The sequence below is a fragment of the Oncorhynchus tshawytscha genome, unplaced genomic scaffold (assembly GCF_018296145.1).
Source record: "Oncorhynchus tshawytscha isolate Ot180627B unplaced genomic scaffold, Otsh_v2.0 Un_contig_3761_pilon_pilon, whole genome shotgun sequence".
Taxonomy (NCBI): Eukaryota; Metazoa; Chordata; class Actinopteri; order Salmoniformes; family Salmonidae; genus Oncorhynchus; species Oncorhynchus tshawytscha.
In genome coordinates, this window is record NW_024609794.1 from 410,631 (window position 1) to 430,172 (window position 19,542).

The following is a 19,542-nucleotide window of genomic DNA, read 5'->3' on the forward strand; positions in this document are numbered from 1 at the left end:
TAGTATTCAGACCCCTTTACTTTTTTTCACATTTTGTTACATTACAGCCTCAAATGTAGTACTTAAAAAAAAAAAAAGATTTGCAAAAATGTCTAAACATGTATTTATTTTATACATTTTATAATAAGCCTGTAAGGTAACTAAATGTGGAAAAATGGAAGAGGTTTGACTACTTTACGAATGTACTGTAGATGCTAAACTAATACATTTATAAGCAAAACCCCCAATACATGTAATATAAAGGTCCTTACATCTGGTGCTTCGCTAAATATAGAATAATCCTTTAGTCAGCCTTTACAGCAGGACATTTGCTAAGGAATGATATCTGAATAATACAGTATGGGCAGTTTATTAGGGGTTTTATTGGGGGAATAGAAACACTATAGTTAAGAACACCAGCTAACTTCAACTATAAAATCACCATATTGGCATTGTTACATCACTGGCAGGATTTCCCAAAACTGTCTGAACGACCATGAACTCTGCTGCATTAATAAGGGACATTTGCTGGTGTCAAAACATATATAAAAACATGATACATATTTTGAAAGCTCTATTCTTAATTGATCTGTCTGGTAAAATAAGTCATATAAATAAACTCAACATGATCTAATATTCCCTGTTTCATCTATTCAAAGGTGTATCTGAAGTGAGAGCCACAATGCATAAAGTCCCCAGCACTGAACCTAAAGCAGACATGGAGGTTGTGGTCAGCTGCTCTGCCACAGGTAAACCAGCACCTTGGATCCAATGGAACCTATCTGCTGCAGCACTCATAAAGACACCTAACAACTGGACTGTCATTAACAAAGACCAAACTGTCACAGCCAATAGCAACATCACCCTCCAACTGTTGCCAGGCTCCGGGGGATACGTGGACTGTATCGTAAACAATGGGATGAGGACACAGAGACACGAGCGGGTCCTGCTTCCTATTCTCCCTGGAGAGAGGGAGGTTGAAAAGGGTACGTAAATGTTGACGTATTATATACTTCTAAACCATACTCTTTTAGCGTGTCAGAATAGAACGGTCCAACTTGAAAACATTGTGAAAACAACATCATCCTTAGCCTTATATCCTTAGCCAGAATGTTGCACTATTGCACGATGATGCTGGTCACAAGGCTATCACGACATGCCCCTGGGGATGATATAGCCTGTTAAATAGTTTGCCAAATTCTTGATGTTAATAGTAAACATTTACATTTGGATACATGAATTTGGCGTTCTATTTAACAGGCTATATCATCCCCAGGGGCATGTCGTGATGGCCTTGTGACCAGCATCATCGTGCAATAGTGCAACATTCTGTTTCCTGAAAACAGAACGTAGCGATTTCAGGCTGGTTCCAAGACGCTAATGTTGTGATGCTATTAGTGCTGTTAGTAATCTTATCTCACCAGTTGGGTTTAATATTGACCACCATGGCAAAGCATCACGAGTCACTCCCTTTTTAAAATCCCACTGTAGTCAAGTGTTGTGTTGAGTTCTGGGGAGTTTCCAGCCCCTCAGGGAAGCTACGTGATGGATGATATGATTGGATAGATGGGACAGAACATGATATCAACATGTTATTCAAACTGAATGCATTAAAAAAGGAAGGGTGTAAAATTCCTTGTTTTTCTCTTCGGAGTAAATGCTGTCTCTCCAAACACATGCTCACTGGAGTTTCATGTTTCACCCTCCAGATGACAAGAGGACATCCCCGTGGGTGGTTGCCGTTCCAGTGTTCCTAATCATTTCGCTTTTAGTCATCTTGGGTTGTGTCGAGCTTCAAAAGAAAAAAGGTGAGTCCACACAAGATTATCTGTAATATCTTTATTTTAATCGTCTTAGTAAGACAAGTGGAATGAATTGAGTCATCAACTCTATATATGGTTCTGTCTTTTATCAAATAAACTGAGCAACGCAAGCCTTAGCGCTCCGGAATGTTTAGGGATAATGTCCTTTTAGATTCACTGTAGTACAGTATAGTAACCTTCACATTCTATCTGGCAGGTTGCAGGCAAGCAGCGTTGGCAACCACAGCAGACGAGCAGGACCGTCTTAGGAGCATTGTGTAAACATCTGTCTGTTGTTGCTGCCCGTGCTTATATGCACTGTAGCTGACCGCTGTTTTTGTTGAGGACTGGAGCACCTGTTGTTACTGAGCCTGGATGTTGAACCTTGTTGAATCATTCTTACACAGTCATAAATAAGCTAATTAACACATACATTATACAAGCCATGATATGGTTAATGCTGTTTAGAGGTACTGAAATGGCACTTTTAGGTTTGAGAGATTGAAGACCTCTTGTAGGTGAGTGTTGTGATATGAGGTAGGTTACTTGTTGCCTGGCTACCCAAACTCCTTGCTCCAGCCAAATGTTACGCCAAAGGACATTAGTTTCTTCTTCGCAATGAGTCTGGATTTGAGTACCTCCCCAGCTTTTCACCGAATGCCAACACATTCTGGGCCATCTGATTTGTCCAGTAACGATGGGTTGAGTCACAGCTAGAACACATGTGGGTTAAACAGGGGTTTGAAAATTCATCATTGGCTGTTACTGTGATTACTTAGAGACAATCCAATCGCTGGAGACATTGTTTTGTACAACGCCCGTCGTGCCCCTCGTCACCACAAACGACTTCAATAATATCCCTACCCATATTCAGACTAACGTATGTGGTGAAAGGACAAAGCAGTGGAAGAATTTAGTTTGAGTCGTCAGGCTAGGTTACCTCATCTATTAGGACAGCACCACCTACTGTTTGACTGTACTTTATTATAACATACACCAAGTAGAATAGATGTATCTTTTTATTTTATGTTCTAAATAACCTAGTAATTTATTTTATTTCAACCCACTTCAATGTGATTGACCTTGTTGCACTTTTGTTCAAGTTTACAGTGCATTGTTATTATAAATCTGTGGAACCACAGATAGTTGTGTTGTTCTTCCTGTTTTATACCAGTGTAATGTGTGAATGTATTTAAGACCTTAGAATGTAATGATGATAATGATAATGATGATAATGATGATATTGATGTAATGATGATAATGATGTAATGATGCTAATGATGATAATGATGATCATGCACATTTTTGCTCTTTGATATATCATCTTGTTTGAGTTCCTATTGTTATTTGTTTTGATAATGTATGTTGCTTGTTGTGTTCGATTCCATTTCCACTTGATTTAACACTGTTTATAAATCAGGCTATTATTCTTGCTTGATCTGTAAAATGTTTTAATTGTTTTTAATTATTAAACATTCTTTATATGGATTGTGTTACCACCTGTGATATAAAACTATATGCTGTATTTAAAAAATAAAAACTGCCCATTGTCACCTTGTTTACAGTAACATCACCATTTAAAATCAGGGGTAGATTGTTATAGCTCTGTTTACAGTAACATCACCATTTAAAATCAGGGGTAGATTGTTATAGCTCTGTTTACAGTAACATCACCATTTCAAATCAGGGGTAGGTTGTTATAGCTCTGTTTACAGTAACATCACCATTTAAAATCAGGGGTAGATTGTTATAGCTCTGTTTACAGTAACATCACCATTTCAAATCAGGGGTAGGTTGTTATAGCTCTGTTTACAGTAACATCACCATTTCAAATCAGGGGTAGATTGTTATAGCTCTGTTTACAGTAACATCACCATTTAAAATCATTGTTATAGGGGTAGGTTGTTATAGCTCTGTTTACAGTAACATCACCATTTAAAATCAGGGGTAGATTGTTATAGTAACATCACCATTTAAAATCAGGGGTAGATTGTTTAGCTCTGTTTACAGTAACATCACCATTTAAAATCAGGGGTAGATTGTTATAGCTCTGTTTACAGTAACATCACCATTTCAAATCAGCTGTTTTAACATCACCATTTCAAATCAGGGGTAGATTGTTATAGCTCTGTTTACAGTAACATCACCATTTCAAATCAGGGGTAGATTGTTATAGCTCTGTTTACAGTAACATCACCATTTCAAATCAGGGGTAGGTTGTTATAGCCATGTTTACAGTAACATCACCATTTCAAATCAGGGGTAGGTTGTTATAGCTCTGTTTACAGTAACATCACCATTTCAAATCAGGGGTAGGTTGTTATAGCTCTGTTTACAGTAACATCACCATTTCAAATCAGGGGTAGGTTGTTATAGCTCTGTTTTATAGCTCTGTTTACAGTAACATCACCATTTCAAATCTAGCTCTGTTTACAGTAACATCACCATTTCAAATCAGGGGTAGGTTGTTATAGCTCTGTTTACAGTAACATCACCATTTCAAATCAGGGGTAGGTTGTTATAGCTCTGTTTACAGTAACATCACCATTTCAAATCAGGGGTAGGTTGTTATAGCTCTGTTTACAGTAACATCACCATTTCAAATCAGGGGTAGATTGTTATAGCCATGTTTACAGTAACATCACCATTTCAAATCAGGGGTAGGTTGTTATAGCTCTGTTTACAGTAACATCACCATTTCAAATCAGGGGGTAGCTCTGTTTACAGTAACATCACCATTTCAAATCAGGGGTAGATTGTTATAGCCATGTTTACAGTAACATCACCATTTCAAATCAGGGGTAGGTTGTTATAGCTCTGTTTACAGTAACATCACCATTTCAAATCAGGGGTAGATTGTTATAGCTCTGTTTACAGTAACATCACCATTTCAAATCAGGGGTAGGTTGTTATAGCTCTGTTTACAGTAACATCACCATTTCAAATCAGGGGTAGGTTGTTATAGCTCTGCGCCAAGCTCACTTGGCTGTGTGTGTGTAATATTTTAGCTCCTTTGTTTTAAGTCATGAGAAGAGTTCCTTTAACCTTCTCAACTAAAACTGGTAAAACAATGGTTCTGACACTGGCTTACACTGTTTAAAAAATTTTTTAAAGTCTCACCAGCTGAGTTTACTTTTAGCCTGGTGTATGGGGAGGGGCCATATGTGATCCAACCTCATGTTGGTTGGACACAGAGGAAAAGTCCCTCTCGTGACTAATATAACTCAGTTTCACCATGTCTCCTGCACACTACAGCTACCTGTGTATTATACTAATAGTCTAGTCATTTCTAAAAGGTGAGCTAATTAGTTTTATGCATGATATACTGCATTTGTCAGAATTGTTTTCTGAATGTACACAATATTGCTGATACTATTGCTTTTCTTCATGAAATGTAGTGCTTTTTTTGTCACGATTGTCGTATGAAGGAGACCAAGGCGCAGCGTGGTGTGTGCACACTCTTTATTAAAAAGACTGAACACCGAACAAACTAACAAAAGAAATATGAAGCTATACAATAGTGCTGACAGGCAATTACATTGTCAAGATCCCACACCCGAAAGTGTGAAAAAGGGCTACCTAAATATGATCCCCAATCAGAGACAACGATAAACAGCTGTCTCTGATTGGGAACCATATCAGGCCAACATAGATATACAAAACCCCTAGACCTACAAAAACCCTAGACATACAAAAAACTAGAGTACCCACCCTAGTCACACCCTGACCTAACCAAAATATATAGAAAAACATATCTAAGGTCAGGGCGTGACAGTACCCCCCCAAAGGTGCGGACTCCCGGCCGCAAACCTGAACCTATAGGGGAGGGTCCGGGTGGGCATCTACCCTCGGTGGCGGCTCCGGTTCTGGACGCAGCCCCCCCTCACGCTTTTGTGGAACCGGACCGTGGATCATCGCCGGAGGCCCCGGACTGGGGACCGTCACCGGAGGCCCCGGACTGAGGAGGCGCACTGGAGGCCTGATGCGTGGTGCTGGCACTGGTGGTACCGGGCTGGTGAGAGAAGAGAAGAAGAGGCACAGGACGTACTGGACTGTGGAGGCGCACTGGAGATGCAGCGTGTAAAGCCGGCGCAGGATATCCTGGTCCGAAGAGGTGTACTGGAGACCAGGAGCGCTGAGCCGGCACAACCCGTCCTGGCTGGATGCCCACTCTAGCGCGGCAAATGCGGGGAGCTGGAACAGAGCGCACCGGGCTATGAATGCAAACAGAAGACACCGTGCGCATCACTGCATAACACGGTGCCTGACCAGTCACACGCTCCTCAGGTCTAAACCCAGACTCTGCCAATCTCCCCGTGTGCCACCCCTCAAAAATATTTTGGGGCTGCCTCTCGTGCTTGCCTCGTTGGTAATACTCCTCGTAACGTCGCTGTTCTGCTTTCGCTGCCTCAATTTCCTCCCTCGGCCGGCGAAACTCCCCAGCCTGCGTCCAGGGTCCTGCTTCATCCAAAATCTCCTCCCAGGTCCATTCCTCCTGCCCACGCTACTTGGTCCTTAGGTGGTGGGATCTTCTGTCACGGTCGCCGTATGAAGGAGACCAAGGCGCAGCGTGGTATGTGCATATTCTCTTTATTAAAAGAATGAACAGCGAGCAAAATAACAAACAAACCGTGACGCTATACAATATAGTGCTGACAGGCAACTACACATAGTCAAGACATACAAAAAAACCTAGATATACAAAAAAAACTAGACATACAAAAGCCCCTAAACATACAAAAAACGAGAGTACCCACCCTAGTCACACCCTGACCTAACCAATATATATAGAAAAACAGAGATATCTAAGGTCAGGCGTGACATTTTTACAATCTCATTCCACGGAGGCCGAGTGTCTGCCGGACTTCGCTCCACCCTCGCACTTGATTTATGGATGAAGGTCACTAATTAGTAAGGAACTCGCCTCACTTGGTTGTCTATTCGATCTGGTTGTCTAGGTCTTAATTAAAACAAAAACCTGCGGACACTCAGCCCTCCAAGTCAGTTAAGAACAAATTCTTATTTACAATGACGGCCTTATTCAGGGGCAGAACGACAGATTTTTACATTGTCAGCTCGGGGATTCGATCTAGCAAATTGATTAGATCGAATCCCCGAGCTGACAATGTAAAAATCTGTCGTTCTGCCCCTGAATAAGGCCGTCATTGTAAATAAGAATTTGTTCTTAACTGACTTGCCTAGTTAAATAAAAAATATATTCTCCTGAAAAACAATGAGGAGATGGGAGAGGCTGGCCTTGCAGTGAGTCAAGCTGTGTGTAAATTGACTGCAAACAATTCGGAATTTAATGCATTAATGTTTCTTATAAAACATTGAATGTTAGCTAGAGACTGGTACTCAGGCTAGTCCATTTCCCCTTGACACATGAATATCTTACATGTCTTTCCCACACACACTTGGTTGTGCATGCTGGCTGCACATGTATCATATTCGTACAAATCAAATCTGCTTGCTGTGTGGAGCATAGTTCAGAGGCCACCCTTATCTTTGATTTCACACTCAATTTGCTGGGCCAATCAAACGGCTGTAGGGAGAGACTTACTTCACAGCTACATGTTTGAGCAAGCAATGGTACTGACACACACACACGAGAAAACCTTCATATAGGTTAAGTTAATCTCACCATTAGATTCACTTAGCTTGATGATACATAATGTTATTACCTCCAACCTTGCGACGGTGTTTTCCTGATACTGTGTTCACCGGTGTTTTCCTGATACTGTGTTCACCGGTGTTTTCCTGATACTGTGTTCACCGGTGTTTTCCTGATACTGTGTTCACCGGTGTTTTCCTGATACTGTGTTCACCGGTGTTTTCCTGATACTGTGTTCACCGGTGTTTTCCTGATACTGTTCTGTGTTTACTTTCACTTTCACTAGAGGAGGAGTTGTGGAGAGACTAGCAACTGTCCTTTTCTCTGTGGGAGGAGCTCACAACACAAAATTGGCCAACAAGGTTTCTTGTTAGTTTTTAAACTAAAACAACAGAGCGTGTTAGTATTTAAACTATCCAACGGACTACGTTACCATGCCTCCCACAATGCTTCATTTGAAAACGGTTTCTAGTATGAAATACTACTTTGCCACACATTATCCAGAGGTCCATTTACATCACCTTGCCTCACCTGGCCACACATTGCTGCCATGGCTCGTGTTAAAAGTTACCTTACTCTTCTGCTGCTATTCCTTCCTGAGGGTGAGTTACATCTGTGTTCATATGAAATACATGATAGGTCTGTAGGTCTTAAATGTAAGTTATACAGTATTATCAATTTCAGAGTTGCGTTTCATTATGAGATGGAGAAAACTACACTACACTTATAGGTGCATGATGCATAAGTTGTAACTGCAGATAGTCCTTAAAGGAATACATTTAATTCAATAAAAAGTATTATATTTTGAACATTATTGAAGCTAAGGTGTCTTTTTAACTGGTGAATAGCCAGTCCAGTAACCATCAGTATACAAACATCAGCATCTTCCTGTTCTATGCTGTAAAACATGCAACTTATAAAAAGTCCATGGAGCCTAAATATCCCAGTTTCCTGGACATTTGAATTGGGGGGATTCTTTAGCTGACATGAAATACTTCACTGAGCCAATGATTTTTACTCAATTTGAGATGAATCAAAAAACCTGAGTTTGCTGAAACTCTCAGCTTAAAATACTGTCTTGGCTCAAAATACATGTGTCTTATTAACAAAAAGTCTAGTAGTTTGCCTAATTTCAGTTTATGTGACAAAACCATCCATGCTTAGTGTAGAGAATCATTGTACCATCTAAAACACTGTGAAATATATTTTCCAAAACCCCCCAAAATATTGTACTTTCAGCTGCAACAAAACTGGAAGCATAGAAATAGCTCACATAAAACAGATCTACCACTTCTTAGACTTGCTGTCAATGAGAATGACAGATATATAATTTCTATAAATTAATTTCTTTGTGAATTTGGTCAGGTTGCCCAAAAAGTTACATATTCCAGCATTACATTTGATAGGATTTATTTTAGCCCACCAAGGGCTAGTCTTCCAAGAGTCCTTTGAAATGTACAAACATACAGAATGGGAATTGAAATTATTGATGCAACACTGCGTATACCTTTAAATTTATTTATGCAGTTGTCTTATCCCTTCACAGTGTTCACTGCAGGTTGCTAAAATGTAGTGCTGTATTAGATGTGTGTACTAAACAGGCTGTAACTATCTTCATGCAGGGCTCTCTCAGCTGGTGAGAACACAGCAGGTTGTCATAGCAACCCTTGGAGAGGATGCTCACTTCAGCTGCAGGCTCATGAAACCCAAAGATGTGCTTCAAGTCACCTGGCAGAAAGTGACACCAGGGGCGACTGAAAATGTGGCCACCTACAACAAACGATTTGGACCAGTAGTCAACCCACCTTTTCAGAGGAACGTGGAGTTTGAAGACGAGGGACTGCAGAACTGCTCTATTGTCATCAGAGGAGTGTCAAGAGGAGACGAGTCCTGCTACAAGTGTCTGTTTAACGCCTATCCAGAGGGAGCTATCAGTGGCAGGACCTGCCTCCAAATTAATGGTAATATATGATAACTAAGGAGGGGTTTAAGGGACATTACACTCTATAATCCAAATTGTATAATGTGAATTCACTTTAACATTAGACTACTTTTGACGTCTTAAAACAATGTTATGTCCCTTTAAAACAGGAACAATGGCCTCCAATGCCTCCAAATCCATTGTTCTACCTTGACCTGTGTGTAAATGATTAACCCAGGAACAATTCCCTCAAATCATCATGCATCCATTTGACCTTGATGTACATGAATACATAATAGTATTTACATTCACTGTGACCTGTGTCTGTTGTTTTCCTATAGAGCTGTATGGACCCTCACTCCTCATCACACAAACCAACAACAGTCACACCACTCTGTCCTGTTCTGCTACTGGACGACCTGCTCCTACAATAACCTGGGACCACATAGAAAACATCTGTCTAGACAAATCCACCATGGCTGACGTCACCCATCCCAATGAAACAGTCACTGTCACCATAACTGCCATGGTGGCAGCGTCCAGTCTACCTGACAAAGACACCAGGGTTGGGTGTGTAGCATCATCCGTTGGGGCCGTCAAGGATGTTTCCATGGTGATTCCAACTAGGGATCAAGCTTCATTTGCAGGTGAGAAATGGTTAGGGTTAATACCACCATAATATATATTGACATGATCAGGAACATGATGTCATGGTGATTTAGGGCCTGTGTTCATGATGATGTACTTTCTGTGTTCACGATGAAGTACTGCCTGTGTATTTCTGTGCTAGGTCAATCTCAGGTCTCTGATGATGACAGGATCAGTGGTTGTTATTCTAATAATGACAGGTCATAATCAACCTATTGACTGGCTCTTTTACTATTCAACTTTCAGGTGTAGTGCAGAGCCATATTTAGAGTCGTGGCCAAAAGTTTTGAGAATGACACAAATATTAATTTTCACAAAGTCTGCTGCCTCTGTGTTATGGCAATTTGCATATACTCCAGAATGTTATGAAGAGTGATCAGATGAATTTTAATTAATTGCAAAGTCGCTATTTGCCATTTCCACTGTATTTCAGCCCTGCCACAAAAGGACCAGCTGACATCATGTCAGTGATTCTCTCGTTAACACAGGTGTGAGTGTTGACGTGGACAAGGCTGGAGATCACTCTGTCATGCTGATTGAGTTTGAATAACAGACTGGAAGCTTCAAAAGGAGGGTGGTGCTTGGAATCATTCGTTCTTCCTCTGTCTACCATGGTTACCTGCAAGGAAACACGTGCCGTCATCATTGCTTTGCACAAAAAGGGCTTCACAGGCAAGGATTTTGCTGCCAGTAAGATTGCACCTAAATCAACCTTTTATTGGATCATCAAGAACTGCAAGGAGAGCGGTTCAATTGTTGTGAAGAAGGCTTCAGGGCGCCCAAGAAAGTCCAGCAAGCGCTAGGACTGTCTCCTAAAGTTGATTCAGCTGCGGGATCGGGGCACAGGAATGGCAGCAGGCAAGTGTGAGTGCATCTGCACTCACAGTGAGGCAAAGACTTTTGGAGGATGGCCTGGTGTCAAGAAGGGTAGCAAAGAAGACATTTCTCTCCAGGAAAAACATCAGAGACAGACTGATATTCTGCAAAAGGTACAGGGATTGGATTGCTGAGGACTGGGGTAAAGTCATTTTCTCTCATCCGGAGAAGACAAGTTGAGCACTACCATCAGTCCTGTGTCATGCCAACAGTAAAGCATTCTGAGACCATTCATGTGTGGGGTTGCTTCTCAGCCAAGGGAGTGGGCTCACTCACAATTTTGCCTAAGAACACAGCCATGAATAAATAATGGTACCAACACATCCTCCGAGAGCAACTTCTCCCAACCATCCAGGAACAGTTTGGTGACGAACAATGCCTTTTCTAGCATGATGGAGCACCTTGCCATAAGGCAAAAGTGATAACTAAGTGGCTCGGGGAACAACACATCAATATTTTGGGTCCGTGGCCAGGAAACTCCCCAGACCTTAATCCCATTGAGAACTTGTGGTCAATCTTCAACAGGCGGGTGGACAAACAAAAACCCACAAATTCTGACAAACTCCAAGCATTGATTATGCAAGAATGGGCTGCCATCAGTCAGGATGTGGCCCAGAAGTTAATTGACAGCATGCCAGGGTGGATTGCAGAGGTCTTGAAAAAGTAGGGTCAACACTGCAAATATTGACATCAACTTCATGTAATTGTCAATAAAAGCCTTTGGCACTTCTGAAATGCTTGTAATTATACTTCAGTATTCCATAGTAACATCTGACAAAAATATCTAAAGACACTGAGGCAGCAGACTTGTGAAAATGTATATTTGTGTCATTCTCAAAACCTTTGGCCACGACTGTACATGTATGAGGCTTTGGTGTAGTGTACCTGGGAAGTTGACCTCTGACTTCTCTTGTCATCTCTCTCATTCACAGGTACAGTGGATGGCTGCAGTGATGGGTTCAATGTGTCTCATTGCTGGAATCTGTGTAATACTTTGGTTTCTTAAGAGGAGAAAAGATACCTCATCCAGGTAGAGATACAAATATTACCTTGAAACAAAAAAACAGTTACTATGAATTTAATATGTGATTTGACTGCCAGTTGTTTACCAGTTGATCTCTAATTTGATGTACAGAAAATCCCCCGTGTCTGACCCAGAATTCATCAGGACTCCAACAAAGACGACAACTGAATGGTGAGACTCATTCTAAAGAACCTGTAAGGGGTCAATAGGTCCATCAAATCTATTTGAAAGAAAACCTAAAACATGCTAATATATTTGTTAAAAAATCTCTGCCACACAGGTAAAAAAAAACTTGTGTGCTCTTGTCAGTACATTGACATGTTTTATTCATTTCAGGGAAACGCCAACCTCCAGTCCACCAACCAGGGACACACAAACCTTCACTCCATCACGAATGTGAATAGTTTTACAACTTTATTTCATTATCTTTATAAAGTGCTTGAAACAGGGAAGAATAAACTTTACAGAAGAATGATGTACTTCTGTGGTGGTCATAGAGTAGTCATGGTGACAGCATCATGTACTCTGCTGCATGTTGATAACTGTTCTGCTTTGTGACTCATCATGTCACTAATGCACTAGATATTCTCTCAACTTGGGAAAGATGTGTATTTCTTTAATCAAAGAGTGGTCATGTTTATTATGTCAGTGTTTACATCACTGTCTGCAGGGCCGTTTCTAGCTTTTTGCCCTTCCTCTTGGCAGCTTAAAAGTTATTGTCCTGCAATTCAACAGTATGTTGAGACCCCGACTGACTTCCTAAAACATATGATATTTACTGTATATAAAAACATTGTTTTGGTTGGGGGCCCCCTAGTGGCTGTGGGGCCCTAAGCAACCGCTCACGTCACTTAAGCCTAGAAACGGCACTGACTGGCTGTTTCCATAGATAATATGGTTCTTATCAATACATTGACCATGTTCATTTCTTTCAGGACCACACCAATCTCCAGTCCATTCAAAATGTGAGTATTTGTACAACTTTATTTGATCGTCCTGGTAGAATGCTTGAAACAGATGATTGTGAATGTTAAAATGGGTTACAATAACCCCAAAATTCAAACATTACTCAAAAATGTACTTTTTGTATTTCAGGTTAGACTCCCTCAGCTCCTCAGCCAAGCGTATGATGCAACAAGCACAAGGTGTTGTAAAGAAGTAGGTTTAAGTCCTCTTGTTTTTTGGGCGGGTGTTTTATACCGTATTCTCTCATTGAACGAGAAGCCCTGGAATTATGTTTTGAGGTGGTAGTCATGGTGACTGCATACATGCAAATTAGTTGCATTTGCTGCATTGTTGTTATGTTACTCACATCACTAATATAGTATACTCCATTCAGTCGATATTTAAATGACCTTCTTTTATGCAGAATATCTCCTGAGAGACCAGATGACCTGCAATGTAGAAGGTGAGCTGAAATCATTACAAATAATTACAAAGATGCAGTCAGAAGTATATATTTTTTAATAAATATCTATGCCATTCTGTTGTATCTTTCTTAGGAAACTTTTAGAGGGTGACGAGAACTGAGGGACTTACCATACTGCCTCACACATCTGTGTGGTTCGGTTTCTATCCATAGGCATTGTGGGTACTGAATAGTGGACTGAATGGCTGACACACATAGGCCTGCTGGTTGTTGTATATCTAAATACAGTCTGTATGTAAATATATTTTATAGTTGGTTAATGATGAAACATGATAAATCCACACTAGACTTGTTTGTGGTTTTATTCTTCACTTATTTATAAATCAAGTGTGGTGATATTATAACCTACACAATGTCATAATGTCGACTACTTTCATGGTGTGTGTGGTTTTCTTTCTTCAGTCTTTATAAATCAAATGTTTTTTATGATACACAATGTTGTACTGTCCTTGGTTGTGTGTGTTTGTTTTCTACTTTTATCAATACAATTTTAAACAACGTTGTAGTGTATGTTGTGACATCAGCTTGTTATACAGTGTGTCATAAATCTGCTGCTGGGAATGCTTAAAAAATGAATTGTCTTTGATTCTTCTAACACTCAAGAGACCAACCGAAGTTACAAACAAGTGCCACTAGGGGTCGCATAAATATAATTTTAGGGAGAGAGGTCGTAGAGAAACGGGTTTGATACTGTAGTTTTGCAGCTGACTCTCTGATGTCTCATGAAGAGGCAGAACACATCACACCCTGGTCTGTTTACTTTAAAGACTTTTGAAACATGGATGTGATAGTCAGTGTGCCAGATTGTTTTACCCCATACAGAGGACATAAGTAAGTCTCACTAACTCCTTGGTCATGTTAACTGACTGATAGTATCTCATAGACCAAAACGTATAAGATATCCTAAGCCTGTGTTAACCTCTGACCTTATTTTCAGCGTTTATTCCAAAACCCTATTCTTTCTCCATTAATTTTTCCCATAGAAAGGGCTGAACGAACCAGAGGTAACTAATTTTCCCCATGGGAAGGTCTGAATGAATCAGAGGTAACTCATTTCCCCCATGGGAAGGTCTGAACGAATCAGAGGTAACTCATTTTCAGTTTTTAGGACTACAAGCTGGAGAGCTCTATAACCAGGAAAAACTCCAAACACTTACCTTTGACAGAAATACTGAAATGCAAAAGATGTGTTCCTCCATAATGTGAAGACTGACAGGTGTAGTTCCCTTCAGCAAATGGCTGTATGTTGGTGATGTGTAGAAACATTCTGCCACTCTCTAGCTGTAGTGTGACTCTGGGGTCACAAGTGCTGTCTGGACGTTTTGGGTCAGATCAATATGACACAGGACACTCATCCCTCTTCACTCTATTTAAATAACATATCATTTGAGTAATGTAACTCAGTGTTTGGTTGTGGCAGATTAGAGGAACTGCTGCTCCTCCTGTTCCCAACGTTTTCACTTGAGTCTGCAAACAGGAAGAGAAGCAGATTCTGAGAGTATTTTTTTCATATGATAGGTTTGATTGATCATGAAGCTAAAAGGTAGGAAAGTGAAAAGGACAGTTTATTCTTAATGACTATTAAAACTGTAATGAACAATTACTGTGTAGGCCTAACTCCTGTAAGTAGTGTAACAAGTACTGTAATTACTCATTGTTACCCTGTACTTAGGGTACAAATGAAATAGATCATGCAATATCTCTCTTACCGTCATTAGCTGTGCATAGACCCCACAGCACCAGAAGCAGAGCAAGTCTGGATACACTTCCACACATACTGACCAACTGCAGAACCAAACGTTGACCCAACACTGCCTGCTCAGACCGACTACAGATGTGGAGTATTTACTCAGAGGAACAAAATAAATCTCAATCAAACCAAAGTGATGCTGCTTTGACTGGGTCCCCTTGCACAGGGGATTCTGAGAGAGATCAAATATTATGTTCAGCCCAACAAAGATTGTTTTGAATCAACTGTAGTATTTAATACTAGTTATTTTAGAGGCCTCTTCAGTGGATTGAGCAGAATGTTGTAAATGTGTGAAACTTCCTCCTCAGCAGTGTCATTGGGGGTTGGCAGTACTCACTAAGGAAGCGGTACGACATCCTTTACAGTGGTGCATAATGACTCGAATCAACAGTTGCGCTCAGCCCAACACTGGGGGCGCTGTTGAGGAAGTTTAAGGGATGAATGTAGCACATGGAGATGTGTGAAACTTCCTCCTCAGCAGGGTCATTGTAAGGTCACTTCCATTTTAATTCCAGATCAATTCAGAAAGTAAACCAAATTCCAATTCTAATTCCAAATGTTCCTAATTGAAAGGCATCGAAGAGAATTGGAATAGGACTTCGAATTGGAATTTCAGTGTACTTCATGAATTGACTGGAATTGAATTGGAATTGACCCCAACCTTGCGCCTCAGCTTTAAGGGTCCCGCTTGCGTCGCCTCATGAGCTTTTGAGGTGGCGTGATCAGCTAAGATGCATGAGGGAGAACGGTCACGTGTGCTAGTAAGGCAGAGGTCCCGAGTTTGTGCCAGGTATGTGCCGAATCGGGGGGAAGCGGTAGTCACTGAACACCTTTTTCAATAAGTAAGGGGCAGGCGGTGCTGCTGTCTCGATAACTCCACAATCTGGAGTTTGTGTTTCAGCCCAGTGGTAGTCCAGCCACAAACTGAGGTAGAAAGACATCACAAGCATAATATCTACATAAGGCAGTGTACCTTTTGCAGTTATGACAGGTGTCAGGACATATGCTGACTTAATGACACTTCCCACTTAGGCAAAAAATTGCTTCTCCTATCAGGGTTTCTTCTACAAAAAATACAAAATGAGGACACATTGGCCGATTCAGTGTTGATTGAAACTAACCAATACCTGCATCAGTTCTACGCTTGATAAAAACACCCTTCAGCCTTGTGGTGGTGCAGAATCTATTGTTGTTTGTGTCTAAAGAAGGAAGTGGACCTGTTGATGTGTCTGTGGTAGATCATAAGACCTCTCTGTGGGGCTCCACAAAGACCCCAGTCACAAAGACCAAGATGCACTAGCAGAGGTCCAAGTGTTTCTGTGAACCACTTCCTCCTCTCAGCTCTCAAGGTCCATTATAACCAAGTCAACCGAGTCAAAGTAGCATCACTTTGGTTTGATTAAGTTTTATTGTGTTCCTCTACTGAGTAAATATATCATATCTGTAGTCAGTCTCAGCAGGCAGTGTTGGGTCAACGTCTGGTTCTGCAGTTGGTCAGTATGTGTGGAGGTGTATCCAGACTTGCTCTGCTTCTGGTGCTGTGGGGTCTATTCATAGCTGTTAACGGTAAGAGAGAGATCATGGGATACATATTTAATTTGTACACAAGCCCTGAACCTTACAGGAGTACTTACAGGAGTACTTACAGGAGTACTTACAGGAGTTAGACCTACACAGTAATAACGACACTGCATTGTAAAGTGTAACCAAATAGTTCACTAGTTTTAATGCAACTTTAATACGGTCAAAAAGACTCAACTTTCTTTTTTACTTCCCTACCACTAGCTACTCATGCTCTTAATTAAACACAAACACAAGAACAAAATGCCAACTATACAAAACATTCTCTAAGATGGTTGAAACATTTCCAAATTCTGTCAAATACAGTATGTCTATCTGGCTTATGTTTGATTTTATAAGTCTAATGGGATGTAGCTAGATAGTAGCTAGATAGTGTAGCTAGATAGTAACAAACTGGAGGTTTGAACTGAGGGTAGAGATGAGGATTTCCAGTTAATGGCTTTACATTCTGTTACCGCAAGTAGACCTAGATTACAAAACTTTCTCTGATATTGATCACCAATATTTACATTTCCCAACAAACACAATCGTGGAGATGAATGGATATAAATTCCTAGACCTAATGTAATGATAGCACATACATTATCCCAGAATGGTGTCAGTTTGTCACAGGACCACAGCATATGGAATAGAGTTCCTTTGTGCTTTTTGCATCTCCAACAGAGATGTGACATTTCTGGGTGACATTACATGCATTCTGGCAGGACTATAGTAAGTCCTATGAATGATCTTACATTGCATTAGTTCATGTCTTTGTAGGAGCAGGTATGAACATTTTAACATATCTGTGACCAATGGTTCTCCTTCATTTCTTCATTTAGATCTGTTTACCATTTGTTCATTATAGGTTCTGAACCATCAGGTAAAGTTTCAATCAGCCCTTGATATAACTTGGCAATCAACTTCTTTGTCGTAGCAGCTTCTTTCAGTATTTTTCTATGCTAGATGCCTTAGGTTCATCCATATTCTGTTGAAGTGACTGAATATGATTTCTGAGAAATCGGCCTTGGATAATGTAATTGATTGAATGACAGTATAGATCCATCACAGTAAACATGTTAAATTAATGATGCCCCTTTGGAACACGACTTAAAGATGTCATCACTAAATGCTGGAGGTAAGGTGGGGTTATAACAAATAAGGGTGTCTGCCAATGTTGTTTCTTTCCACCTCATGAATTTGATGGTGGTATGATGGATTACATTGAAAAAACTGTGGAGATTGTCTGGACATCCTTTTTCTTATCAACCCTGTTTGATCTGAGTGAATTAAGTTCTACATGACTGTTTCTATTGTTTTGGGATTGATACAGTTTGTTATAAAACATTTTAAAGACTGAGTACATTTCAGAAGGAACCATTGTTATGCTACCATCTGGGGTTTGAATGCTATGGATGGTACATTACTCTTTCTTCATTTACCAAGCAAGCATTTCCCCTGCACTTTCACCTTGCTCAACATCTTGTTGCTTGGATTTCATGGCAGCAATCTCTGCAGATCGAGAGTTTATTGTTTTATATTCAAGCTTAAAAGTGTTCAACTGTTGAAGGGTGTCAACATTTATCTATGTGTTTTCTTTCTAAGTTGTGGATTTTCTGTTCTAGTATTTCTAATTCTTTATTGGTCTTATTTGTCTAATGTGAAGAGTAAGACATGATACAACCTCTCATGTATAGATTTAAGACCTTCCCAGACTACAGTTGGGCATACTTCATTGCCTACATTTATTTCCAAAAACATGTCTATCTGTGTGTTGTGATATGAGGTAAACTCCTTATCTCCAAGAAACATTGTGTTGGATCGCTATGTCTCTGCTATTGGCATGGGAGGTTTGAGCTTAAACGTGAAAGACAATGGGCTATTGTCTGTAATTATTCTAGGAAGGTATTTACATTCAGAAACACAGTCAATTAAAGCCAAGTTTACAATAAAAAAGTAAATGATTGAATATGAGTTTTGGAGGTGAGAGTAATAGGAGTATTGTCTTTCAGTTGGATGTTTCTATCCCCACAGTTCACACAGTCCCATCTCTTTGATGTTGTGGTTTAATACCTTAGACATGTTAGGAATAGGATTTAGTTTATTTGATGACTTGTCTAGAGTTGCATCCCATACACAGTTAAACACCTCATATAATATTCCTGTTACATTGAGATAGTATACGGTCATGAATTCACTTTGGGTCGTCTTCTTTTGGACATTAACAATTCAGTAAAGTGGCTTTTTCTTGTGCCAGGTTTCTTTTTACCATTATAAAACGTCCATTTGGGTCTGTAGTCATTTCTGTAGAGTGAAATGGGACTTTTTATTAATGAGAATTGATAGAACTACTCATGCTCAATCAAACCGATCTCATGAAATAATATACTCACAATCTGTTTCTCTTCCTGTTTACAGTGACTCAAGAGAAAACATTGGAGACCGGAGGAGCAGATTCCACTCTTCTCTGCCCAAACCAGACCCTCACTGACATCCTTACTGTAGTATGTCACAAAAATAGAGTTATAAGTGGAGGTCATGAGTGTAGAGTATCACAAGACTTTGAAACAAATCATACCAACAGCACTTGTGACCCAAGAGTCACACTGCAGACAGAGAATGACAGTGTGTTTCTACACATCACCAACACACAACCATCTGATGAAGGGTACTACACCTGTGTATGTACACATGATGAAGGCAATTCTGGTATAAACATACATATTTCTGTCAATGGTAAGTGTTTGGTCTGATGGGATTATTGACAATCATTTTAAAATGAACCCAAGCATAATGCCTTATCACCACATATTTAGTGGAATGCATGTCATGTGCAAAAGTACATTCAGTATTTCATATGTACAGTGCCTTACGAAAGTATTCGGCCCCCTTGAACTTTGCGACCTTTTGCCACATTTCAGGCTTCAAACATAAAGATA

At 40.2% G+C, this 19,542-nt stretch overlaps 2 protein-coding genes across 4 annotated transcripts in view; both read left to right on the top strand.

Moving 5' to 3' along the window:
• Nucleotides 1-3,267, top strand: part of LOC112237157 (OX-2 membrane glycoprotein-like) — a 4,386-nt gene extending 1,119 nt beyond the window's left edge. The window contains exons 3-6 of one of the 2 annotated variants that reach the window (XM_042318142.1): nucleotides 639-728; nucleotides 861-965; nucleotides 1,689-1,787; nucleotides 1,999-3,267. In XM_042318142.1, coding sequence (XP_042174076.1) covers nucleotides 639-728; nucleotides 861-965; nucleotides 1,689-1,787; nucleotides 1,999-2,063 — 359 coding nt within the window. In that variant the 3' untranslated portion in view covers nucleotides 2,064-3,267. Of the gene's footprint in view, nucleotides 1-638; nucleotides 966-1,688; nucleotides 1,788-1,998 lie in introns of both variants that reach the window. The other variant, XM_042318141.1, reaches the window with a different exon arrangement.
• A 4,546-nt stretch (nucleotides 3,268-7,813) lies between these two features.
• LOC112237156 (OX-2 membrane glycoprotein) lies at nucleotides 7,814-13,792 on the top strand. Of its 2 annotated transcripts, XM_042318174.1 has the most exons (10): nucleotides 7,816-7,997; nucleotides 9,018-9,356; nucleotides 9,658-9,963; nucleotides 11,773-11,870; nucleotides 11,976-12,035; nucleotides 12,201-12,260; nucleotides 12,800-12,829; nucleotides 12,960-13,022; nucleotides 13,234-13,272; nucleotides 13,367-13,792. In XM_042318174.1, exons 1-4 carry the CDS (start codon nucleotides 7,946-7,948, stop codon nucleotides 11,844-11,846), a joined length of 771 nt encoding a protein of 256 aa, XP_042174108.1. In that variant the 5' UTR covers nucleotides 7,816-7,945; the 3' UTR covers nucleotides 11,847-11,870; nucleotides 11,976-12,035; nucleotides 12,201-12,260; nucleotides 12,800-12,829; nucleotides 12,960-13,022; nucleotides 13,234-13,272; nucleotides 13,367-13,792. The 2 variants fall into 2 exon arrangements, with proteins under 2 accessions (XP_042174109.1, XP_042174108.1); XM_042318175.1 differs by lacking the exon at nucleotides 11,976-12,035 and having other exon boundaries at nucleotides 7,814-7,997.
• The last annotated feature ends 5,750 nt before the right edge of the window (nucleotides 13,793-19,542 follow it).

Coding starts and splice junctions, on each gene's coding strand:
- LOC112237156 (XM_042318175.1), top strand. CDS start 7,946: ATGGCTCGTGTTAAAAGTTACCTTACTCTTCTGCTGCTATTCCTTCCT. Junction 7,998..9,017: donor GCTGCTATTCCTTCCTGAGG/GTGAGTTACATC, acceptor ATCTTCATGCAG/GGCTCTCTCAGCTGGTGAGA. Junction 9,964..11,772: donor GGATCAAGCTTCATTTGCAG/GTGAGAAATGGT, acceptor TCTCATTCACAG/GTACAGTGGATGGCTGCAGT.